The 25,037-nt window shown below is 47.1% G+C and overlaps 1 protein-coding gene across 4 annotated transcripts in view; it reads right to left on the reverse strand.

The window, feature by feature from the left end:
- The window catches only part of MCC (MCC regulator of WNT signaling pathway), a 478,671-nt gene that overhangs the window by 15,307 nt on the left and 438,327 nt on the right, over positions 1-25,037 (reverse strand). For all 4 annotated transcript variants that reach the window (XM_054488736.2, XM_054488737.2, XM_063665146.1 and 1 more), the window contains 3 exons: positions 24,657-24,891; positions 20,025-20,231; positions 14,385-14,485 (listed from right to left, as the gene is read on the reverse strand). In XM_054488736.2, the coding sequence (XP_054344711.1) occupies positions 14,385-14,485; positions 20,025-20,231; positions 24,657-24,891 (543 nt within the window). The remainder of the gene's footprint in view (positions 1-14,384; positions 14,486-20,024; positions 20,232-24,656; positions 24,892-25,037) is intronic.

Consider the following 25,037-nt stretch of genomic DNA (forward strand, 5'->3'; position numbering starts at 1 on the left):
AAGGGAGAGAAAAGATACTAAAGGGCCCAACAGCGCTACTGTCACCTGAATGAATTCATTCTCAAATGCAGATTTAAGCCCATTTCTTCAATGACAAGGGCTTTTTAAAGATCTTATGTGTCAAAGAAACAAGACAGGAATTTCTGTTTCTAGTCTTCTAGCTAATCTAGAAGTTCCTTTCTACTACTGGCATACCAGATCCTCAGCAATGAGTGCAGCCTGACCACAAACCCCCGTCTGTCTCCATCCCCTTCTTTTTCAAGTGTCCCTAGTATCTCCTGAACCACTCAGATTTAGCAACCTATCTTGAACAGGTCCCCACTCATTGAGACCAACATGATCCCACCTTGCCAAAAACAAAAAAATTGGTAGAGGGAGTAGATATGATACTCTCTTCATTGTAAGGGTCCTTACTTCCCATGAAATTACATTTGCACTTTCGACTACCTGCCCTCCACAGGCAAAGCAGCTTCAAGTTCTGTTGATCCTCTACTACTTTGGTAACCCAAGCTAATTAGTCAGTTCAGGGAGGTTTCCAGTGTCCAGTCAGCTCACTGCCTTCCTCTAGTTCCCAGGAGACCCAGCAGGGAAACACTAATCAAAGCCTCCCTGACTACTCTGACTCCCTTCCAAGATCCCTCTATCACATGCACAGTGTTACTCCACTTAGTATCACACTCAGCACTATGTCACTGTATTACGTGCTGGAGCCATGAGGCTCCCCCATGGTCGTGTTGGGTTCTAGAGTGGCGAGGACTTTACTTGGTTTGGTTCCCCAATGCACCCCCAGTGCTGAGCACCATGCCTGGGTGACAGCTTCTAGTGACTGTTAAAACAGCTGTAGAACAACTCACTGAAGGTAATGTGTTTGATTCTTTGGGACATATTAAGAAACCAGGATTTAGGGAAGGAATCCCTCTAAAAAGGACTCACTGTATGTAGAATGTAAATTTGCATGATTAATTTCTAAGACAGTTGGACAGGATCTAGCAAAATGATAAATGAACATGCCCCTTGACTAAGCAACTTGACTTTTAGGAATTGATTTTACAGAGATACCAGGAGCACAAGTTCCTAGAGATACATCACTTATATTTGGATTCACTTAGGCATTGGTTACAATAATGCCTAATAAAGGGAGACAAGCAGGGAACTGGTTAATCACAGCCTACCCATGCTACTGAAATGCTCTGCTTGAAAAATATTTTTAAAATGCAGATGGACGGCTGGGGGCATTGACTCATGCCTGTAATCTCAGCACTGTAGGAGGCAGAGGAGTGTGGATTACTTGAGCTCAGAAATTCAAGACCAGCCTGGGCAACGTGGTGAAACCCCGTCTCTACAAAAAATATAAAACTTAGCCAGATATGGTGGCTCATGTCTGTAGTCCAAGCTACTCAGGTGGCTAAGTTGGGAGGATCGCTTGAGTCCAGGAGGTCAAGACCAGTGAGCCGTGGTCCTGCCACTGCACTCCAGCTTGGGTGACAGAGTGAGACCATCTCAAAACAAACAGACAAACAAAAAAACCAGACGGTCATGCACTGGGCATGGGAGGATATCTGATACATTAAGCAAAAAGGGTGAGTTCTAAAGATGCCATTTTTATAAAAACTGAAAAGCTGAGTGTGAATATCTGACACTGTAATAAGAGACTAGAAGGTGAAACACAAACTCAACAATGCTTAACTCATGAAGGGGGTTGATGGGAGGCTTTCATTTTCTACTTCACTCACTTTTGCATTGCCAGATATTTTTACAATTTTGTATGTTTTGTGTAAAGTGTGAGTTAGAGTCATGTAGGAACGGCATGGGAATGTGACCTCGGGGTAGAAGGCTCCTTTCTGGTGCCCAAATGGTTCAGACCCTGGTTCTCCTTTCCTGGCTTTTCATATATCTGATCTTTTACATTTCTGCCTTTAGCTACGACGAAGGTAAGTCAAGCTCTCCAAACTGATCAATGAAGAAAGGAATTACAACATAAAATCCAGGCCTGCTTTTGGGAGAGAGGATGGAAGGGGCAGGATCTTTAAGGGAAGTCTAGCAACCAGCCCTCAGCCCAGAAGTCATTTTTCAGTAAGTCCTCCTACCCGCCTCTGCTAAGCTGGAAGGAGCGTATGTTTCTCCTTGGCCCTAGCAGCCTCCAGGACATCTCGGATCTGGCTGCATTTCCTCCCGGCATTGAAGAGTGGCAGCATTTCCTACCAGCAGTGAGGATGGTGTTGCAGGAGCGGGGCTCCCTTCCTCCCCACCTGCCCCCCAACACCTCCTCGGCCTTCCCAGCAGCCCTCCTCCAGCGGAGGGAAGCCAGGGACTCCTGCTTCCCTCCAGCTAAAAAGAGCAGGGAAGGGTTTTTTGCCCTACATTTTATTACCATTTAGAGCCCTTTATCTTTCATTCTAATGTTGATTAATAGTGTAAAAGGAAAAAAAAAAAAAAAAAAACTGAAGAGTTAAAAATGTAACCACAAACTCAGTAAGAAATTCACAAAAAAAAACTCTGGGATGCTACCTAGAGCAGTCAAATCCCCTCCCTCCCCCAGTCCCATCCACAGTCAGCGAACAGGGAGACTGGAAATCCCAGCCCTTCCACAAGACAAAACGCTTCCTTCCCCAGCACCCAGGCCCTTGGGGGACCAGAGGGAACTTTCTGGATCTGGCAGGCTCCAAAGGAGGATAGAACCCCAGAAGGGCAGGAGAGAGTCTCTCAGACCCAGGCCAACCCCAGCTTAGGGTTGTGGCACAGGGGTGGGGAGTAGCCATTGCTGGGAGCTCAGAACTGCCTGGCCTTCAGAAGGGAATGGGAGTGAACCGCTGGGAGAAACCCCAGGAAAGAACTATGATGCTCATTTATTTAAAGATGCAAAGACGAGGCCAAACTGTAAACTTAAACCTAAAATTTGGGTTGGTTGATCTGTTTTCATGACAACACAAAAAAATGTAAAATATCTATTTAGTTTAAAAAATACTGATTACAGGGGCCGGGTGCGGTGGCTCACGCCTGTAATCCCAGCACTTTGGAAGGCCGGGGCTGGCGGATCACCTGATGTCGGGAATTCAAGACCAGCCTGACCAACATGGAGAAACCCCGTCTCTACTAAATACAAAATTAGCTGGGTGTGGTGGTGCATGCCTATAATCTCAGCTACTTAGGAGACTGAGGCAGGAGAATCGCTTGAACCTGGGAGGTGGAGATTGCAGTGAGCCGAGATCACGCCATTGCACTCCAGCCTGGGCAAGAAGAGTGAAACTGTCTAAAAAAAAAAAAAAGATACTGATTACGTCTTGAGATATTTTGGACATACTGGGTTACATTGTTATTAAAATTAATTTCATGTGTGTCTCTACTTTTTTCATGGGGCTACTAGAAAATTTAAAATTACATACATGCCTTGCATTTGTGGATCATATTATATCACTAGTGCACAGTGCTGCTCTAGAGCAATTGTTTAATGCTGTCAGAGGCATGCGAACCACAGCAACTCCATCTTAAATAGGAGTTAGGTAAAAACTAGGCTAAGACCTACTGGGCTGTATTCCCAGATGGTGAAGGCATTCTAAGTTACAGGATGAAATAGGAGGTCAGCACAAAATACAGGTCATAAAGACCTTGCTGATAAAACATTGCAGTAAAGAAGCCAGCCAAAACAGCAAACCCAAGATGGCCACAAGAATGACCTCTAATCGTCCTCACTGCTACACTCTGACCAGTGCCACAATAGTTTACGAATGCCATGGCAACATCAGGAAGTTACCCTATAATGTCTAAAAAGGGGAGGTATGAATAATCCACCCCTTGTTTAGCATATTATCAAGAAGTAACCATAAAAATGGGCAACCAGCAGCCCCCAAGGCTGCTCTGTCTATGGAGTAGCCATTCTTTTCCTTTACTTTCCTAATAAACTTGCTTTCATTTTACTCTGTGGACTTGCCCTGAATTCCTTCTTGCACAAGATGCAAGAACCCTCTCTTGGGGTCTGGATCGGTAATATTTTCCAGTAACAGCATTACCAGATATTTTCCCTGGCTTCTGACTCAGTAGGTTTGGGTTGAGACCCAGGAATTGCAGTTTAACAAGTGCCCCAGCTGACTCTTGTTATCAGGCAAGCTTGAGGGACTGGTGTAAGGCAGAAGAGTTCCTCACCTGGACCTGAGGATGAGCTTCAGTTACTCCTGGAACTGACTTTCTGAATTGATATGCAAAATTTTGCAAGCACGGGGCTCACTTTATCAAGTCTATAGTTTTCCTCAGATTTTCAAACGATGATGTGGAAAATGCAAAGAAACATAGCTTACTAATTCAAGTCACACTGAAACCTCAACCATTCTTGTTCCTTTCTGCTTCTAATTTAAATTTGCTTAGCCTTTAGTTAAGATTTTATATGGTTTGGGTACATAAGATAGGCCAAAACAAACTTTCTTGGCTTCACACAAATGAGACAGCAAAAATTAAACATTACACGTTCCATATGCACCTTCAATAGTAATGTATTCATACAGTGTTTTCCTGGAATGGCCAGAAATACATAATCCATTCCTTTCTTTATGCCCAGTAGTATCGGCACTCACAAATATACCCCATACCATCAAGCAAAAACAATGGTGGATTGTAATGACTGTGACAGCTGAAGTCCCCCAGTACACACACGGATTTCAGTTCTATGTCTTCCCACTTCAGCTTTTGGGCTTCTTATTCCTGGTCACAAAAGGTCATATGACTCTAACCACAGAGCCAGGGTGGGACTTTTATTTTTAAGAGATAGGGTCTTGATCTGTCATCCAGGCTGGAGTACAGTGGCACAAATCACAGCTCACTGCAGCCTCGACCTCCCGGGCTCAAGCAATCCCCTCACCTCAGCCTCCTGAGTGGCTGGGACTCCAGGTATGTGCCACCATGCTGGGCTAATTTTTAAAACTTTTTTTTTTTTTTTTTGTAGAGATAGGGTCTTAACTATGTTGCCCAGGCTGGTTGCAAACTACTGGGCTCTAGTGGTCCTCCCACCTTGCCCTCCCAAAATGCTGAGATTACAGGCCCGAGCAACTCCACCTGGTGGATTCTTTTTAATTGAAACATAATGTGGTACGTTTCAAGGCAGTGGAACATACACAGGGAATTAAGAGGCAGACTCGTGGTGGGAATTTAAAGGTAATACGAAAACCAAGGTGGCTTGCCAGTAAGCTGGGCAGAGCGAAGCAAGCCTCGGAAGTGGTGCTTGTTGGTGTACCTGGGTAGCCTGGCAGTACCGCTTCGTGAGCAATCAGTAAGGAGGTTGTATTCTCCCCAAAATAAAAAGGCCAGCAGCGGTACTCTGTGATTAGAGTCCAAATGAGGAGCTGTAGGAGTCATGGGGCGAGAGCCCAGTCTCAATGAGGCTGTGAGTGGCTTCACAGCTGGCCAGGAAACCTTTCAGAGGAGCTGTAATCAGACCAAACCACAGGGAGTCACAGCCATGCAGCCACAAGGCCTGGAATTTCTTAGTAATTGCTGATTATATGGAATTAGTAACTAAGAGAATTGTCTGCATATGTGATTTCTCTTAATCCGTCAGGCTCTGTCTCCACTGACGTGGATCACTAAGCTCACCAGTGAGCTCCACGTTGTTGCATCCAGCGGTCCAGTCCCTTCTGTCCTTTTCTTACCTGCCCGCATCACCTGCAGGGCTGACCGCCTCTTTGCTCATGGCTTCCACAAGGCCTCCAGAGCCTGATTTCGTTCTGCTTCATTGGCTGCTCCCTTTCTATACTCCATGCCAAAATACTGGGTGTTGTTTAGGACTTGGGCCTGGCCTGTATTTTATCTTATCCTTTTCTCTAATGGACTCCCTCCATTCCCTTTTCCTAAAAACTTCCACACTCTTATCTTCAGGCCTTTCCTTGGATCTCTGGACTTGTCTGTTTGCGGCCTCTTAACTGGCATCTGCGATTTCACATGTCCAGAGGATTACTTCCCAGATGACCTCCAACAGCCACTCTCTCTCCTGTGTTGGCTAATGGCACCACCATTCACCCGGTCACTCATTGGGCTCAGATCTCTCTGTCAAGAGTTTTCTCACTGATAAAATTCTTGCAAAGGCAGTTTAAGTTACTTGGAGTCAGCCTTAACTCCTCCTCCCCTCATCCTCCACATCTGTTCAACAGCAAACTCTATCTACCAAGTCTCATCCTGCCATTTGTCACCACACCCAGGTCCAAGTGGTCATCACTTCTCACCTGGACAACCACAACAGTCTGCTAACTGGTTTCTCTGTCTCCTCCCCTGCACCCCTCTGCCCTGGTTTTCACACAGCAGCCCAGGTAACATTTCACGTGACAGATCTGATCATGTTACTGCCCTCCACTGCCTTTCACCTACACTTGGAATAAACCCTGTAGTCTTGCCCGGACCTCTAAGGCCCTGCTTGACCTGAGTGCTACTTGCTGGGCCTTTGGGCTGCTGGAATCACCCTTGCCCTGCTGGAATCCTGTAGGTCCTCAGCACACGCCTGCACAGCCAGGGCCTCTTCCGGATGTGATTCTGCCTCTCTCCTCCTCATCTCAGGTTCAGTGTCACCTCCCAGAGAGGCCTAGCCTGACCACCCATCTAAACTCATGTCCCAGAGCTATGACATCACCACACCTTGCCATTTCCTTCATATTATTCATTGCAAACTAAAGTTACTTTATTGGAAAAAAAAAATCTCCACAGACTGTATCACATCATCCCATTTCCTTCATGGTAATCACCACAATGTTTACTTATTTTTTAGAAAATCCAGGCAGCAGATAACAGCTGTCTCTAAGTCCTTTATAAGGATAACATCATTTCATTCCCACATAACCTTTGAAGTCAGTACTATCATGATTCTCATTTTTAAGGATGAGGAACTTTTTTGTTTTTTGCTTTTTTTTTGAGATGGAGTCTCACTCTTTCGCCCAGTCTGAAGTGCAGTGGTGCGATCTTGGGCTCAACACAACCTCCAACCCCTAGGGTTCAAGTGATTCTCCTGCCTCAGCCTCCTGAGTAGCTGGGATTATAGGCACCTGCCACCACGCCCAGCTAATTTCTGTATTTTTAGTAGGGACAGGGTTTCACCATGTTGGCCAGGCTGGTCTTGAATTCCTAATTTCAGGTGATCCACCTGCCTCGGCCTCCCAAAGTACTAGGATTACAGGTGTGAGCCACCGTGCCTGGCCTATAGATGAGGAACTTAAGATTAGTCCCTGCAGAACTGGGACTCCCACCTGAGATTCTGTCTGCAGAGCCTGTGCCCTTATGCATCTCACTGGGTAGTAGCCTGTGATTCATAAAGGGAATACAGTAGAGTGCAAGATAAACAAGACCTCTGCTTAACAGCACAGCCCTGCAGAACTAAGGCTCAAGTGTCCCCAGATAATGAGGTTCTGCAGGTATGTCGGTGGCTGTGTTTTGCCAGGAGTAGCAGCACAAGGACAACAGCAGTCTAACTTTTTCTTGCCCACACTTTGCTATGAACATGTTCTTGTCCAGGAAATCCATCTGGAGTTTTCACAGGCCTTGCCAGTGGCTGCTGTGTGTTCCAGTGCCCTCCACCACTCTGCCTTTATGAGGTCCCAGGCAAGGCCTTCTTCTCTTTGAGCTTTGGGGATGTTGGAGGGATGGCAGAAAAGTAAAATAAATCTCAATTACTCAAGCAACAACCCCCTCAATCCCTTGAGTGAGCCTCAGTCTTCACCCTCTGTGCTTCTAGGCACTTGGCTCTGGGGCTCAGCAGTTTATTTGCGTGCTAATGAATCCATAGGCACACTTTGTATTCCATTAATGTCCTGCAGACCCATGTGCTTTTATGGAATTCTAAGCACAACTTCCATTGCTTGATTGCTTTTATACATCAACCAAATACGAAGAATCAGCAAGTTTAAATAAAACAGCACCTTTTGCAAAAATGGTCCTCCTAATGAACCAGTGAAGATTCTGCTGCTTATTTGTTCAGTGGGGGCTCCCTTTTAAAAAGCACCCCACCCAGTTCCCTTTTCATTTTATCCCACTCTTTGTGTGGCTCAAAAACAGTATTCATCCACAGCTGCTGAAATACGGGTCAACTAGTGTCATCCTTTTTCCATTCAGTGACAAATGTTGGTTCCTACAAGTCTGGAAGTTTTCTACCACTGGGTGGATGGTTTATGAACTTGGACATGGATTTGAACTCTGAGGAGTCTTGCTGGCTTTTTCTAAGGCACTGGTAACAGTCAAGGGCTCTGTGGGCCACTGATGGGTTAAGAGTAGTCAGGGCCGGGCACAGTGGCTCACGCCCGTAATCCCAGCACTTTGTGAGGCTGAGGCGGGCGGATCACTTGAGCCTAGGAGTTTGAGACCAGCCTGGGCAACATGGTGAAATCCTGTCTCTACTAAAAATACAAAAATTAGCCAGGCATGGTGGTGTGCGCCTGTAGTCCAAGCTGCTTGGGAGGCTTAGGTGGGAGGACCGCTTGAGCCTGGGGAGGTTGAGGCTGCAGAGAGCTGTGATTGTGCCACTATACTCCGGCCTGGATGACAGAGTGAGACCCTGTTTCAAAAAAGTACCATAGAAGACTCAGAGAATAGCAGGAAGATATGTGATGGAGGTGACTGAAGGAAGCTTCAGGAAGGTGAGCATTCTGACTGGAAAGGATGGGGGAGAATCAGGGATAAAGCAAAGGGTGTGCTCTTGGAAAGATGAATTGTCCAGAGGGGCTGGACTACAGATCAAGCACGGGGAAACATTTGAAATATGGGCTAGGAAGTTAAGTTAGGGACCTACAGACAATCTTGAGTGCCAAGGCACTGAAGGTGTTTATGCAGAGCACCCTAATCCGAAGTATGTTTTAAGGTATTTTGGCGGCAGAATCAAACTGCAGAATGACCCATCAGGACACTCTCTCTAGGTTCTGAGGGTCAGTGCAATGGAAAGGAATGGAAGGGATTTTAAGGAATTATGACCTGCTGACGAGAGGTAGGGAGGGGAGACTTACAAGTTATAATCCTGGATCACTAGGAGAAGGGGATTTTTAACATAAATAGGAATTCATCAAAGCGCAGGAAGAAACAGAATTGTATTGGATGTGCTGTTTTGAGGCTTTAGCATATTTGGATGGAGATGTCCAGTGGGCATGAGGTTGAGATAATTTAGGGACCATTCAGAAGGAACAGCTGAAGACATGAGAGTTGGAGTCATGTACTTGGCTGAGTAAACCCTAATCCCTGGCCCTAAAAGGACTCTCTTTCTGTGGTGGGACTGAGGGTTAAGGAGGGGAGTTGGGGGTAGAACCAGGCATATTAAGAAATGAGCAATGAAATGTTCCATGAGAGAAGGAAATTCATGGCGCTAGGAACCAAAAAAGAAGTGGGAGAGGGTGTCATTTCTGCTGGGAGGTGGAGGAAGGGAACATCCAGATCCATTTTACAGATAGTTTTAAGTCATACTGATGTGAATCTTTGGGGAATGGGATTGGGTGGGGCCAGGACAAAAGCAGATCCAAGAGTGAAGCCCCAGAGGCGCAGAAAAGGAAGAGCAGTCCCACGGCATGTGTGATCACACTGACCAGACGAGGCCCTCCTGCCACTGGATGTATCCTTTCAGGGCTCTGGCACACAGCCCTGTCTTCCAGCAGCGGCAGCTTGCCGACTTCTTATTCAGCAGAGAGAGGAAAGGAAGCCCTCCTCTGGTGGATGAGTCAGGGGCATCCTGTCCCCGGACAGAACGGCCACTGTGATTTGTCGATTGTCTTAATGTGGCATTTTACAGAACCATCTGGCAAACATGCAGACACAGGTGGCATATCCCAGTTCCCTGGAGGGCTGGGCGCAGCCCCTGGAGGGTCGGTGACTAAATGACCGCAGCCTCCTGGAGGGCAGGGCGCTGACTCCTGCAGGTAGTGTGTGAAGCTCACCCCACCCTGCTCCTGGGTAGAGTGAAAGGCGAGTGCCTGTGAGGCAGCACCATGCTCTGCTCCTCACCATGGCACAGGCGATGTACCATGGTGAGGAGCAGTGCACCTACTTCCTGCCTCCCAGCACTGAGGAAGCACAGATCCTTACTTTAAAAAGGTATTTTTTACTTATTTATTTTTTAAAGATGGGATCTCGCTATGTTGCCCAGGCTGGATTTGAACTGGCCTCAAGGGATGCTCCTGCCTCGGCCTCCCCAGTAGCTGGAACTCCAGGTGTATGCAACAGCACCTGGCTCACTCAGATCCTTACCTTTTTATCAGCATGACTTAGTCTGACATATGCCATTGCTTCACAGCTCTGTGTGTTTCAGGAAGTCCGCCTCCCGCCATGGTACCTCATTTGCCTTCCGCACTGACAGACTAAGACATGGCTGTTTACTGGAGGGACAGAGGTTTCTCACTGCCCAGACCAGCCACAAAGCAGGTAGTCTTCAGATAAACGAGTGGGCTCAGCTCACTCATCTGCAAGCAAGCCCGATGCTGCCAGCACATGTGGGGTGCAAGGGGTCCCCACAGAGAATGTAGAAACATGCAGACTTCCCCACTGCCTCACTGTGTGACCTTGAGAGATCACTCAGCCTTGCTGTCCCACTCTGTGCCCCCCCATCCCCACCCCAGGATCACATGGAGAGCAGCACCTGCTCCCGGCTGCCTCCCAAGAATATGACGGAGATGAACTAGTCTGCTCCTCTCAGCTGTGCTCGGGTCCTCAGGGCAGGCTGCACAAACACCATGTGAGTACAAAAAAAGAGTCATTTCTGAAAATTCCCTTATTTAGCTGACTTTTTATAGATCACTTACTTGGTGGAAAGATCAGTCAAATTTTACTAGGACCAAGGGTGAGACAGATCGGAGATGGAGAAGGTTTTTACAGCACACAGGCTGGATGGACAAGAGTGAAAACAAGATACTCTGATAAGAAAACATCTCGTGTGCCAGACTGGAAACCTGGTCATCCAGATGGGGTTTTATGGCAATACCACAGCCAACAAACTGCAATAAATGTACACCGAAGTAGGGGGAACGAAATCAGACCAGATGGGAGTTATGCATACAGTAAATGCGGGGTGGCATGTAGCCCTGGTTTTGTTCCAAACAGAAGAAAGTTAGGAGAAGACACACTGAGAGAGCCAGGGCTGGGTGACAAGGGCTGGCCAGGTAAGGGGAGGTTGGGTTGGGGACAGTGTCATGACCCAGAACCAGTGACTGAAGTGTCACAGGGCACCTTCCCTGGGATGGCTGGTTCTCCTTAAGGGACAGCCCATGGCTTAGCCTCTTCCTCCTCCCTTAGCGACACCTGATCTTTTCAGTCTGAATGCCTGCGCCCACAGTTTTAGTGTCTGGCACCATCCTTTTTTTAAGGGAGAAATATTGCTGAAAATGCTGGTAAGATTCCCCCAGCTGACCTCAACCATAAGCTTGGCTGTGATTTAATACCTTCAAAAAAGGTGTTCGTTTCCATTTGATTTTTTAAAATAAAAACCTCAGGAATCATTTCATCAAGGTATATAATACAAACCCAAACTGCAGCTCTGAGGTGTGTATATTGTATCCCCTCATGAAGTGATGACCCCAGTTTCTAAGCTATATTTACAGTATCATTATGTTATTTTCCTTTTTCCTTTACCTCTGTAAGTTTGTTCTTGGCTCCATCCATCTGGGTCTTGATTAGAAATCCATGCTAACCAACTTAAGGCTGGTGATTGGAAATCCATTGTGACTGACAGAACAAATGAAGTCTCTTTATGTTTAGTCAGCACAATCTGCATCTTCCTTGTGCCAGCAAAGGCCTCTGAGGTTTGGGGAATTTGAAAAACTTAAGGGCTTAGCTTACAGATACAATATCCAAACGGCTCCCACTGGAAATAGCGAGTGGATTTCCATCCCGTGTTTCTGGCACAGTTAAGTCATTAGGATTTGTTGAGGGCATTTTTCTGCGCAGCTTTTCTCTTCCCGCCCCAAGCAGAGCAATTGCCATGTAACTGCACGGCCAGAGGCTCTGCCAAAGTACAAACAGAGCTATTACAACTTGGAAGGAAAGACAAAAAGTGACAGTAAATCAGGAAGGTAGTGAAGTTCCCCACAAGGCAACCTTCCATCCACCATCAGCTTGGAGGCCATCCTATAAACAGGCCCGCTGGATCAAGTTAACTGACTGAAAATACACTGTAGCCTTCCCCTCCAACCCTAAATTCTCAGAAATGGCAGGACAGAGATTTTTTAAAACCCCTGAGCATCTTAGAAAGGAGTGCTCTTTGTATATCAGAAACCATGCTCAATCATAAAAAATGAAAGGCAGATGTTTTCTTCTTCCTGAAGAGAAAACCACAACGCAAAATGCATGCAGAAAAATATTCTGCAAAAGGAAGAAGGGGATTCAGAGGTGCTCCAACCAGAGGTGTTGGCTACCAGAACAGGAGGGGACCAAATGCTTGGGTCAGATACGCAGACTAGAGGGCTGTTATTAGCCAGGAGACAGCTTCTGATATGACCCAACTGACAGCACTTTGAAGGACCTGGCTACATTTTCTGGATGGCAGACTGTAATAAGTAGAAGCAGGACTCTCAAACAGGATGGCCGGGTGCAGTGGCTCATGCCTGTAATCACAGCACACTGTGAGGCCAAGGCGGGTGGATCACCTGAGGTCAGGAGTTCAAGACCAGACTAGCCAACATGGTGAAATTCCGTCTCTACTAAAAATACAAAAAATTAGCCAGGTGTGGTGGCATGTGCCTGTAGTCCCAGCTAACTTGGGAGGCTGAGGCAGGAGAATTGCTTGAACCTGGGAGACAGAGGTTTCAGTGAGCCGAGATCGCACCACTGCACTCCAGCCTGGGCGACAGAGCAAGACTCTGTCTCAAAAAAAAAAAAAAAAAAAAAAAAAAAAAAAAAAACGAAAAACAAAAAACAAAACCTCTCGAACAGGTGACCTAGGAATTTAAAATACAAGAATGAACACACAAACAAGGACCACTGAATATTTAAAGAAAGCAAACACCAAGAAAGAGTCACAAAACTCAACTATGAAAAGAATTACATGTGAAGAAACAGAATTAATACAGCAGACAAAAAAGAGGAAGGAATTTAATGGCCGGGCAGGGTAGTGCATGCCTGGAATCCCAACATTTTGGGAGGCCAAGATGGGAAGACCACTTGAGCCCAGGAGTTTGAGACCAGCCTGGGCAACATAGGGAGACCCTGTCTCAAAAAAAACAAAACAAAACAAAAAATTAGCCAGGTGTGGGGGCATGCACCTGTAGTCCTAGTAGCTACTTGGGAGGCTGGGGTGGGAGGATCACTTGAGCCCAGGAGATTGAGGCTGCAGTGAGCTGTGATTGTGTCACTGCACTCCAGCCTGGACAACAGAATGAGACCCTCTCTCAAAAAAAAAAAAAAAAAAAAAAATTTTAAGCATTATAAAAATCCTCAAAGAGATGCATATCACTAAAAAAGAGATGACAGATTTAATCACCAAAATAAAAAACTCAACGTAGAGGTCAAACATCACAGTGAACCTAACTAAAGAATAAATTAGTGAGCTGGAAAATTGAGCCAAAAAAATCTGTCTCTCCAGAACTGCAACTATCTGATAGGGCAGCCACTAGCCACATGTGGCTCTTGAGAACTTGAAATGTCTGAATTTGAGATATGCTGAGGTGTAAAATACATACCAGGTTTTGAAAACTTAGTTAAAAAAAAATTTCATTAATAGTTTGAGAAAATATTGACTACATGTTAAAATAATTTAGACATATTGTGTTAAATAAAACATTATTAAAGTGAATTTCAGCTGTCTTTGTTCTTTTTAATGTGGCTACTAGAAAATTTAAAATTACATATGTGGTTCACATTACATTTCTGCTGGACAATGCTGCTGTAGAACCTGGGGCAAAAGCAGTGATGGAAAGAAGGTATGAAAAGTGGAGATATGGAAGACAGAGCTAGATGAATCAGCATCTGTTTCTCCTTGCAGGAGGAGATAAAGAATTGGGGGGCGGTGAGGGGAAAGAAACACTGAAATAATAGAGGAAAATTTCCTAGAACTAAATAAATACACAAGGCTTTTTCATGCTACCAACGCTGAAGGAAAGTATTCCTGCTGAAGCTGGAAACAAGGTAGGAGTGCCTGTTTTCACTTCACTAGTTAACACTGTCCCAGAAGTTTCTAGCCAAGGCAACAACATAACAGAAAAGGAAAGGAAGAGGAATTTTCTTATTCACAGATGAAACAATGACTGCCTAAGCGCTGTCTCTTAAGTGCTCTCTCTTCTCACTGTTTTGAAAGGCCTGGCACCAACAGGCCTTCTCCATTTCTGGCTTCCAAGACATGGGTAAAGCAGAACACATCAGCACCTTCTCCTTTTGGGAGCAGCAAAGAGAACTCAGAACAAAGCCTCCATGCCCAGGATAAACACCAGCTGGGGTGGGGAAAGGGTGCTTACCGACGAATGGCGTTGGTGAACTCCGCAGCCAGCTCATTCTCGCTGCACGTTGTCCTGAGTTCAGCTAGGGACAGAGCTGGGGAGGCAGCATCAGCACACTCCTGACAACAGCAAACACATTCCAGTTAGGCCTGAATCCAAGCCGGCAGCACCCTGGAAGCCTGCAGCAGAGCGCGGTAGGTGGCTCGTGCAGTGATGGCAGCAGTGTGGGCACCGGGTGGCGCCCTCAGGTCATGCCAAAGGGGAAAGCCTGGCAGCAAGCCAAAGAGGCCCCTCTGCTCCCAGACCGCTGGTTCCTTTTGCAGGCTGGCCAGTGCGGTGGGGATGACACCCAGTATGCTCTGAGCAGACACTGATGCCAGGCACTGGTCTAAGCATGCCATATGCATTCAATCATTTAATCTCCAGAAATACTCTCTGAGGCAGGAACTATCATTATCTCCATTTTACCAAGGAGGGAATGAAGGCACAGAGAAGTTATGCCTCCCAGTCACCAGCTAGGAAATGGGGGAACCAGGATTCAAACCCAAGCTGTGTGGCCGCAGATCAATCTCTTGACCACTAGGTAAAGCCTCTCGTAATCATACAAGACAAGTGAGAAATACCCGTGAATATCCTTGGTGCCCCATCCCACGTCTCCTTGGGAGAAAAGCAAACTCCTTTAGATTTAGGAGCTTTGCTGGGTTCAGTGTAAGCATCAAGAAAACCCAGCAGAGGAGGAGGAAAACAGAAGTGCACCCCACCCCATGGATTAGCATTAGACAGGGACCTTGACATCATCTAAAGCAAATCATCCCACCGGGCAGATGAGGAAACTTAAGGGCCAAACTACAGCTCCAAATCCTATAGTTAAGACTATTCAAAGCAGTGACCATGCCTGAGTGCTCTACATTCCATGCACAGAGAGGACAGCAGCCACACTACATAGTAACATGGCCGGGGGAAGGCATTCATTGGATGATCTCTCAACGGACATGAGTTGCTACCGAGCTGCAGGCCTGAGAATAAAAAGCTTGTGATCTGTTGCAGGAGATGGAATGTAAACAGATTTTTTTTTTTTTTTTTTTTTTTGAGACGGAGTCTTGCTCTTGTTGCCCAGACTGGAGTGCAATGGCACGATCTTGGCTCACTGCAACTTCTGCCTCCTGGGTTCAAGCGATTCATCCGCCTCAGCCTCCCGAGTAGCTGGGATTACAGGCATGTGCCACCACGCCTGGCTAATTTTGTATTTTTAGTAGAGACGGGGTTTCTCCATGTTGCTCAGGCTGGTCTCAAACTCCTGACCTCAGGTGATCCACCCGCCTCGGCCTCCCAAAGTACTGGGATCACAGGCATGAGCCACCGCGCCTGGCCATAAACAGAAAATTTTATAAGATGTGAGCTACAGAGAGGCACCGATTCAGTGTTGCAAGTCCAGGCATGTGGTCTCCCGAGGCAGTTCCTTGGCAGTGGCGCTGCCAACACCTGAGTGCTCTTCCCTCTGCCATGCCCTCCACCTGGGCTGTCTTCCACCTCCTCTCCACCTACCTGTGCTCAGAGACCCAAGTCCCCTGTCCACCCTTGGAATCTGTTGAGATTCCCACAATATCCTCACTTTTTGTATATCCATTCCCATTTGATGTTAACATTTCGTGAAACTCCTTAGAGACAGGGACTGCTCTGTCTCATTCATGGTGCCTCTCACTGAATATACTTGGCAGTATCTGGTGCACACAGACAAGAATTTCAAAACCGAATGCAACTTGGACAAGATTTGGAATGCAGGTGTGCTAGTTGGAGGGAAGCTTTTTAAAGAAGCATAAGCACCCACCCAGTGGAGCAAGAAAAAATGTTCGAAACTCAAATGTGGCCCACCAGCTGCTTTTTATGACCCACAGGATAAGAATGGTTTTCCTATTTTTAAAATCATTTTAAAAAGTCAAAAGAAGAGTATTCTGTGACAGGTAGAAATTAAATGAAATTCCAATGTCAGCATCCATACATAAAGTATTACTAGAGGCCAGGCACAGTGGCTCACGCCTGTAATCCCAGCACTTTGGGAGGCCAAGGCAGGTAGATCACTTGAGGTCAGGAGTTTGAGACCAGCCTGACCAACATGGTGAAAACCCATCTCTACTAAAAATACAAAATTAACCAGGCATGGTGGCGCACACCTGTAGTCCCAGATACTTGGGAGGCTGAGGCAGGAGAATCACTTGAACCCGGTAGGTGGAGGCTGCTGTGAGCTGAGATCGCACCACTGCACTCCAGCCTGGGCAACAAGAGTGAAACTCCATCTCAAAAATAAATAAATAAATAAAAATAAATATTTAATTAATTAAATAAAGTGCTACTAGAACACAGCCATGGCCACTGGTCTCCCTGTTGCCTCTGCTTTTGCACTAGCATTGGACAATAGCAAAGTTGAGTGGCTGCAGCTGCACCCAAACGACCCACAAGCCCTACAACATTCACTGTGTGACCCTTCACAGAAAAGTGCTGACCCCTTCTCTAGACGCTCGACTCATCCAGCAACAGCTAAGACCAGAGGAATAGCCCAGATGGGAGATTTTATTCCAACAGTAAATGGATCTAGTATTTGAAAGGCAAAATAATCAGCTTATTTCATTACCTGAAAAACACAACATACTCTTATAAAGTTTCTTACTGTAGTGTTAAAAAAAAATCATCTGGCCCTTTCCATAGGAGAAATTTTCTTTTTTTTTTTTTTCTTGAGACAGAGTCTGACTCTGTCGCCCAGGCTGTGGTGCAGCGGCGCGACCTTGGGTCACTGCAACCTCCGCCTCCCAGGTTCAAGCAGTTCTTGTGCCTCAGCCTCCCAAGTAGCTGGGATTACAGGTGCCTACCACCATGCCAGGCTAATTTTTGTATTTTTAGTAGAGATGGGGTTTCACCATGTTGGTCATGCTGGTCTTGAACTCCTGACCTCAAGTGATCCACCCGCCTCAGGCTCCCAAAGTACTGGGATTATAGGTATCAGCCACCACGTCCAGCCAAATTTCCTTACTTTGAAGCCACTCCACATAACAGTGTTTCACCCAGTCAAAATAAATACCAGGAACTAGGGGAAAATGCTCAGTTCATGGGCCTTCTGGCAAGAACCTGGTAACTCCATTTCTACCACACCCTAAGAACACACACAAACACTAGCGCTCCGTCTCTTAGACTCTGTCCCTGACTAGTAACAAACTCAAAAGGCAAAAAAAAAAAAAAAAAGAGATTTTGAAGGTGTTTGTATGGAACTTCATCTTCCCAAGCCCCAGATACTTCCATGTGAATCCAGATACAGCACTGCATGGCTGGTGCCCACCTGCACAGCCTGACTCACCTCCCCCAGCCTTGGGCAGATGGCTTCATAGTGCACTTGGCATAGTGACTTCTCTAAAGCCCAAACTGTATCACATCATCTCTTGCTGAGGACCATTCCATGATTCCGCACGGCCCTCAAGATAACTCCAGCCAGTGCATCAGCTCCACTCCTCTCCGGGCCGTTGCACGTGCTGTCCCATCAGCCTAAGGGCACCTCTTCTCTCCTCTGGCCCTCCACCTGCCTGTCTTCAACAGACTACCTCCCACTTGCCACTGGGGCTCAGCTCAGAAGTTCATTTCTTCCAGAAAACCTGTCCTTAATCTCCAAAGTGGACATTTGTGTCTGGCTTCTGTCCTCCCACGGTGCTAAGAATTCAGCCTCGCACTGGGGACGTTCTCTCACTGCTCTGCGATCATCTGTTTGCCCACCAGTCTCCTCCTAAGAATGTAAATTCCTGGAGGACAGACTTTGCCTGTCTACCACAGAGCTGCCTCTAGCACCCTGCCTTGGTTCTGGCACGCTGTGAGTGCCGAATCACATTTTTCAGCTGAATGGATGAATAAAAAGCAGCCAGGGTCTTGGGAGGGCTGTCCTGGCTGGGTGCCACAGCTGTGTCTTGTCTTGGCTCCTCAGCAAGTGGGAGGTGGGGAAGGGTGTAGCTGCGGCCATTTGTGAATCATGCTTCAGAGTTCTTAACTATGTAGGGAGTGACAATTCACTGTCACATGACATCAGTACTGTTCCTTCTTTCCCAGGTACATGGCTCTCCTGGAGACGATCCTGCACTTGTGCTATGAGAAGCCATTTATGAGACTAGCAAGTTGGTATATGTCTGCGAGTCCTGGGTCTGAAACAAATGGGGTTCAAGAGAAGCTTGCATTTATTAAGAACAGAAAAATATGATGCACAGAATATAGACGACCCTTGGACAAGGGATATAATTCTTTAGAGTCCACAGTTTTTTTTTCTTCCCAACACAGTATTTGGAAAATTCTGAGATACAGGATAATGGAATGAACTTGGATTCCCGAAAAAAAATACCTGGGGGCTGATAAGAGAGTGAGTTTGCAAAATTCTATCACCAGACAGCCCGCTTTCAGATGATGCAGACTTCGTAACCCAAGGCTTCCTTCCTCCTCCTCTGCCGGCAGGCTGCTTCCTGCTTAGCACCCCGTGATGGCAGCAACGCCAGCAGGAAGGAGTCAAGGAGGAAATGCAGTGGAAAGAAGAGAGCCCGTTAGTGGATCTGGGCTAAATCCCGATTCTACCATTTATCAGCAGTGAGACTCCTCACTTCCTTGAGCCTCATTTTTCTCATGTAAATGGGGATAACTATTCTTTCCTCAGACCTGTGAGACTTAAGGGCGATCATAAATGCAGTCATTGGTACAGAAGTACTGTAGCTCCCCCTTAACTGCGGTTTTGCTTTCTGTGGTTTCGGTTCCTCAAGGTCAACCATGGTCTGAAAATATTAAATGGGAAATTCTAGAAATAAACAGTAAGTTTTAAACTGTGCACCATTCTGAGCAGCAGGATGAAACCTTGCACTGTCCTGTGCCATCCCACCTGAGTTGCGAATCATTCCTTAGTCCAGCAGAGCTGCAGTGTAGACACTCCCCACCCATCTGTCATTTAGTAGCTCTCTCCGTTATCAGATCAACTGTCAGTGTCACACTGCTTGTGTTCACTTTTGTGAGTACCCTTGTGTTAACACAAGTAACACAAAAGTAGCACCAAGTAACCCTTATGTCATGTAATAATAGCCCCAAAGTGCAACAGTAATGATGCTGACATATTGTTATAATTGTTCTATTAATATTTTATTAGTTGTTGTTAATCTTTTACTGTGCCTAATTTCTAAATTAAACTTCATCACAGGCATGTATGTATAGGGGAAAACGTAGAATATATAAGGGTTCAGTATTATCCGTGGTTTCAGGCATCCATGGGGGATTTTGGATCATATCCCCTGTGGATAAAGGGGGCACTATTATACCAATAAACCAACAAATGAGGGCTGCTGTGTGACAGAGGATTAGACAAAGGAGGTGAGAACAGTATCAGTGGACAACTGCAGAGATCACCCCTCTGATGTGACTGTGATATGTGAAAAGGTTCAACTATTACATAAAGTGAGATTTGGTATTTCTAAAATGTAGACCTGGTTTCATTACACTCAAAATGTCACCTTCTTAGATACCTACGAATGGCCTGCATTTCCTATGCAAATAGAAGAACTGAGGCAGCAGGGCGGTGAGGTGTGGCCAGTGGTCACCGGGCAGTCAGGGAGGCCTGAGTCTAAGGGTGTCCCCAAGCCACTCCGGCCCTACCTTGCCAGGTTTGTCTTTGCCGCCGCTGCTGGTGGAGCTGAGGGATCGCATCCGCTGCTCCTTCTGCTCCTCCACCTCGGACTTCAGGTGCTCAATGTGCACCAGGTAGGCCTGCTCCTGGGCCTCCCGCGTGCTCAGCTTCAGCTCCAGGGCCTTCTTCTCTTTCTCCAGTAGGTAGAGCTGGGCCTTCAGCTCGGCCATCTCCTCCTACAGAGCAAGGAGCACAGAGTACATGAGGCACGCCCGATCTGAGAGCAGGGCTGGCTGCTGCCAAGTGGGTGGGTGGGGGGTCCCCGGCTATGACCCACAGGCCCGTGGTAGAGTTATCACTTTGAAGTTGGCAGTAAGATGAGTGGGAGGAGACGTGGCACCTGTCACCACACTTCTAAAGGAATGACGTATGGACAAGGCCATGCACTTTGTCAGTCTATGGACTAGACCTGAGACAGAAGGGTAGAAGTTACAGGCAAGATTGTGGTTCAATATAGGAAAACCTTTCTAACAAATAGAGCCCCCACACAGGCACATGGGCCTCGATGGAAACCGATTCTCTGGTCTGCAGAGGCTGAGCTGCACCTGCCGGAGGCTGTAAAGTCACCTATCCATGGAAGGTCTCTTCTGGCCAAGCCCCTTCCAATTCCCATTTTGGTTTCCATAGCACCAACCACGTATTTAACCACTCCCACGGCTCCTTTGTTGCCCTGTAGCTGGGCCAGGCAGGCGGCGAATGCCTGCAGCAGCATCTACCTCCAGCTCCTGCCTACTTCTCAGGGCCCAAATGAAATCAATAGAAACAGCATCCTTCACAGGTGACTGCTCATCAGACAACTTCTAAAAGTATCCTAAGAACTCAAATGAGAGCGATGAGTGAAGAATAAGAAGTGAATCCAAAATAGGACAGTGCCATCCTGGGACCAGGAGCCAATAACAATGACAGCCACTAGCCTTTACTGAGCACGTGGCACTGTGCTAAGTGTTCACACGACGTGGCTCATTTCATCTTCCCAACCTGGGTTAGGTATTGCAACTATCCCCATTGACAGATGGGAAACTGAGGCACACAGAAGGAAATCCCCCTGCCCATGGCTACTGGGTAAGCTGTGGAGCCACAGATTGCAGCCGAGGTGTCTGGTTCAGAGCTATACTGCCTCTCTCCCTTTCAAGGTGAGCCCACGCATGACTCTTGTCCCCGCACTTCTGCTGGAGAGTAACTCCACCAGCCCATGGCCACCAGGTCCAGCCTTCCCAGCCCACCTTGAGATGGACTCACCTGAGGTTAGTTCAGATTCTCACCACCCCCGAAGTGACCCTTCTGAGGTAATAAACCACAGGCCTGGTGCACTCTCCTGGGTAAGCTGGACTGGGGGGTAGATGTTTTCACTCTCAAATGTGGGGAAATAGCTAGAGGACACCCCTCAAGACGGACGTTAGTCAATGTGCTCAGTAAACTACTCAGAACATGCCAACCTTCTTTCCCCTAAATATCAGACATAAAAGCCAGAATGAAAGGTGTGCCACGCCCAGAGCCTTCGGATCTTTTGCCATTGGAAGCAGGATTCTGAAGGTTCTGGCAACACTGCATACTGAGCTAATGTGATGGTCGCTTCCAGAACAAACATATAAGTGCATGCTTGAAAGAAGGAAAGAGAAACCTATGGGTGCCAGAAATGAAGAGGGAACGCTGCCAGAGAGAACGGCAAGGAGGGCGGGTGCTGGCCAGCAAGGCATCAGACTGTCCTCAGGCCCTCCACCCAGGGGCTTAACATTACCCAAGGCCAGGGCTGTGGCCTCTGAGGCAGAAAGCCACAGCTCAGACCCCTACGGGAGCAGGATTCTCATCAGGCTGCCCATAAGACACTAGAAAACTTCCTTTCTGGAGATGTGGCCAGTAAACTTGTCATCTCTCAGGCTCTGTGTGGGAAAAGAAAGAAAAATCTCTTTCCAGGAATTAAACCTCAAGCTTGTGTCATGTGTAGGTGTGGTACAAGAATCCTGAGCCAAGAACTTAATAAGAACGAGTCCTAAACCTCAGAAACTGATGAGTCCCAACAGATCTAAACATAGAACCACTCTGTAGGGACATCTGCAACCCAGGATCCTCAGGGCCCCACGGAACACAGCTTCCACGGAGGATGAGCTGGTGCTTGCATTCTCTCCCCCTACCCCCACCACCGAGGAAATGAGAATGAATCAGCACTGATGGAGAATGAGCGGATGCAAAAAGTAAGAGTCAGCATTTACAAGAAGCAGAAATAACAATGTGGAAAACTAGAAAATAAATATTTAAAACAAAGAGATATAGGAGTCATAATGAAGGGATAAGACATTCAAAAAGGAAGAGAAGGCCAGGCCTGGTGCCTCACATCTGTAATCCCAGCACTTTGGGAGGCTGACGTGGGTGGATGACTTGAGCCCAGGAGTTTAAGACTGGCCTGGGCAACAAAGTGAGACCCTGTTTCTACAAAAAAATAAACTTAAAAAGTCAGCTGGGTAGGGCAGTGCATTCCTGTAGTCCCAGCTACTAGGGAGGCTGAGGCAGAAGGATCACTTCCAGCCCAAGGGCGAGGCTATAGTGAGCCATGACTGTGTCAGTGCACTCCAGCCTGGGCAACACAGTGAGACCCTGTTTCAAAACGACAAACAAACAAACAAACAACAACAAAAAGAAGAATGGATTTGAAAAGGAACCAAGCAGATCATCTAGAAATGAAAAGGTATTACAAAAACAGAAACTTGAATTTCTCTGCAGTTGGATCCTAGAAACTGGTGAAAATCCAACGTAACCTGCTGGATAATGGATTTGGTATGGGTGAGCACACATCCCCAAGCCGACTGGGAGGGACTCAGAGGAAAAGGGGATGACTCTGATGTTTAGCCTTCAAGAAAGTCATAGGGAACCAAGCCAGAATGCTAGCAATGGCTGCCCTGGATCATGATATTATGGATTGCTCTCCTCCCAGCTTTTCTACTTTTTTAGAAAATTTCTAAGATCAGTACACATTTTATTTTCAAGTGGCAAAGGGAGTATTAGAACTTTTATTCCAACAAAAATGTCTTTCTTGGCTAGAATACCAGTAAATTTATCACCCCACATGTTGGCCAATTTTAAAAAGAAAATCTTTAGTCTTTGGCCAAAAGAAACACAATGTTTGGAATAAATGATGGAAGGGTGGCCTCATGGCTCGTGCCACAGGCTGCAAGAGTCTGCAAACAGGGCTCCCGGTTGGGGGAAAAGTCACTACGATGAGGGACCCAAGGCTAGCTCATAAGCAATGAGAGGTGGATCAGCCAAAGCAGCATGAGGATTCTCCAGAGAGAGGCCAGGATGGGAGCTGCGTGGCTGGATGAAGACGAGCCAGTTTGGAAATCATGGGGGTCGGGGCGGGAGGTGAGATTCCTGCATCTGTTACCACTGCCTAGTGTCTTCCCAAACTTCACCCAGATTCTAGCTCAAGAAGCTCCCAAGGACAGGGCTGTGCTGAGTGAGTCACCCCCGAGGGTGTCAGGATGGCTGCTGCTGCCAGCTCCCCTCCACTCTCCAGAGATGGTGCGACCAGGGGGTTGTTTTTCTCCCTGCTGCGGACAGTACTGATCCCAATAGGAGCCATTAACTCTGCACTGCCATGACCCGCTCTGGCTTGCTCGACTCCAGTTCCTGACCAGTCCTAAACTCAATCTCTGGCTCTCTTCCCCTCCCCAGAGGTCAGGTGGCTGAAAGTCCCAATCCTCCATCACACGCCTGGTCCTTCTGGTGACCAGCCCACATTCTGAAGCTGTCTAGGCCCCACCATAAGTCACCTCATCAGCATCACAAAGACACCCCTAGCTCAGCAAGAAACTCCAAGGGTTTCTCAAAATCTGTCCCAAAACCAAGGACAAATATCAGATATGGTCTTACTTATACCACAGCTGCCTTCTGAGAGCAGGTACCAGGTGAAGGGCTGGCGCCTGGCACTCCACACCAGAAACAGGCGAAGTGGTGTCTTGCTGTAGGTATGGCGGTTTAACTACTTCCCAGTGGGGGACACCAGCTTTCCAAGAAAGCTCCCTTCTGTAGAAATGCCAGCAGGTAGATATCTCCACTAGCAGCTGAAAGGCCCAGTGTTTCAGATCCACTGAAACACTGACCTCAACAACACTGTACACCTTCGCTGGAGGGCAGTACGGTCTGAGCAGGCTCGACACTGCACCAAAGGTACAAGATGTCAGGAAACTAGGGCTCTTGGCCAAACTCTACAACTGGCCTCACCCTGTTTCCCCCCTGCCGGGAGTTAACATCAGCATCAGCAACCCAAGACATATTTCCAAGCATTCTTGATATTAGGGGTCAATTTAGATGGACAGAGGCTCCACCCTGCAGATGTCTGACTTGGCTTCTCTTAGAGGATGAAGGGCTCCAAAGTTGGGCTGGGACACCCTGAGAAATCCCTTAGAATTCAACTCCCCTGTCCAGAAACACCCAGCCCAAGTGACCCCCAGACATAGTGAAACCAGCTCTGTCTACAAACAAGGGTCTGGCTCTTCTCTGGGCAGGAGGGATTGATTCCTCCTTATCTGTTGGACCTGCTTTCAGAGGTTGTTTAGATTTCCTCCTGGTGGCAGCCTAGCGCACGGGACCCACCCACCACATACCTTCATGGCCATGAGCTCCTGCATCAGCACTGCGTTTTCCAGATCCAGCCTCTGGCTGTCTCCCCGGGGCTTGACGTCATAGCTGAGAGGATCAATGTGGATGCTTTCCAGCTCCAGCATGGTCAGCTTGACCGCAGCCCTGTCATTCTTGAGCTGCTGGATATAATCCTTCAGCCTCTGCTCGTCTTCTTTAGTGAACTCGGTGTCGCAACTACTGGCTGTGGAGCTGGTTGTGCTGAGAAAGAAGAAAAAAAAGACCCACCACCCTGTGTTATTCCAAGTCATGGCGAATAGATCATTTCTCCTCACTCTTCTCCACATTCCCTTTCCCCAGTGTTATTTAGATGGTAATCCAAAAATAAGTTTTCTTCACAGCCTAGG

The sequence above is a fragment of the Pongo pygmaeus genome, chromosome 4, assembly GCF_028885625.2.
Source record: "Pongo pygmaeus isolate AG05252 chromosome 4, NHGRI_mPonPyg2-v2.0_pri, whole genome shotgun sequence".
In the NCBI taxonomy this organism is placed as follows: Eukaryota; Metazoa; Chordata; class Mammalia; order Primates; family Hominidae; genus Pongo; species Pongo pygmaeus.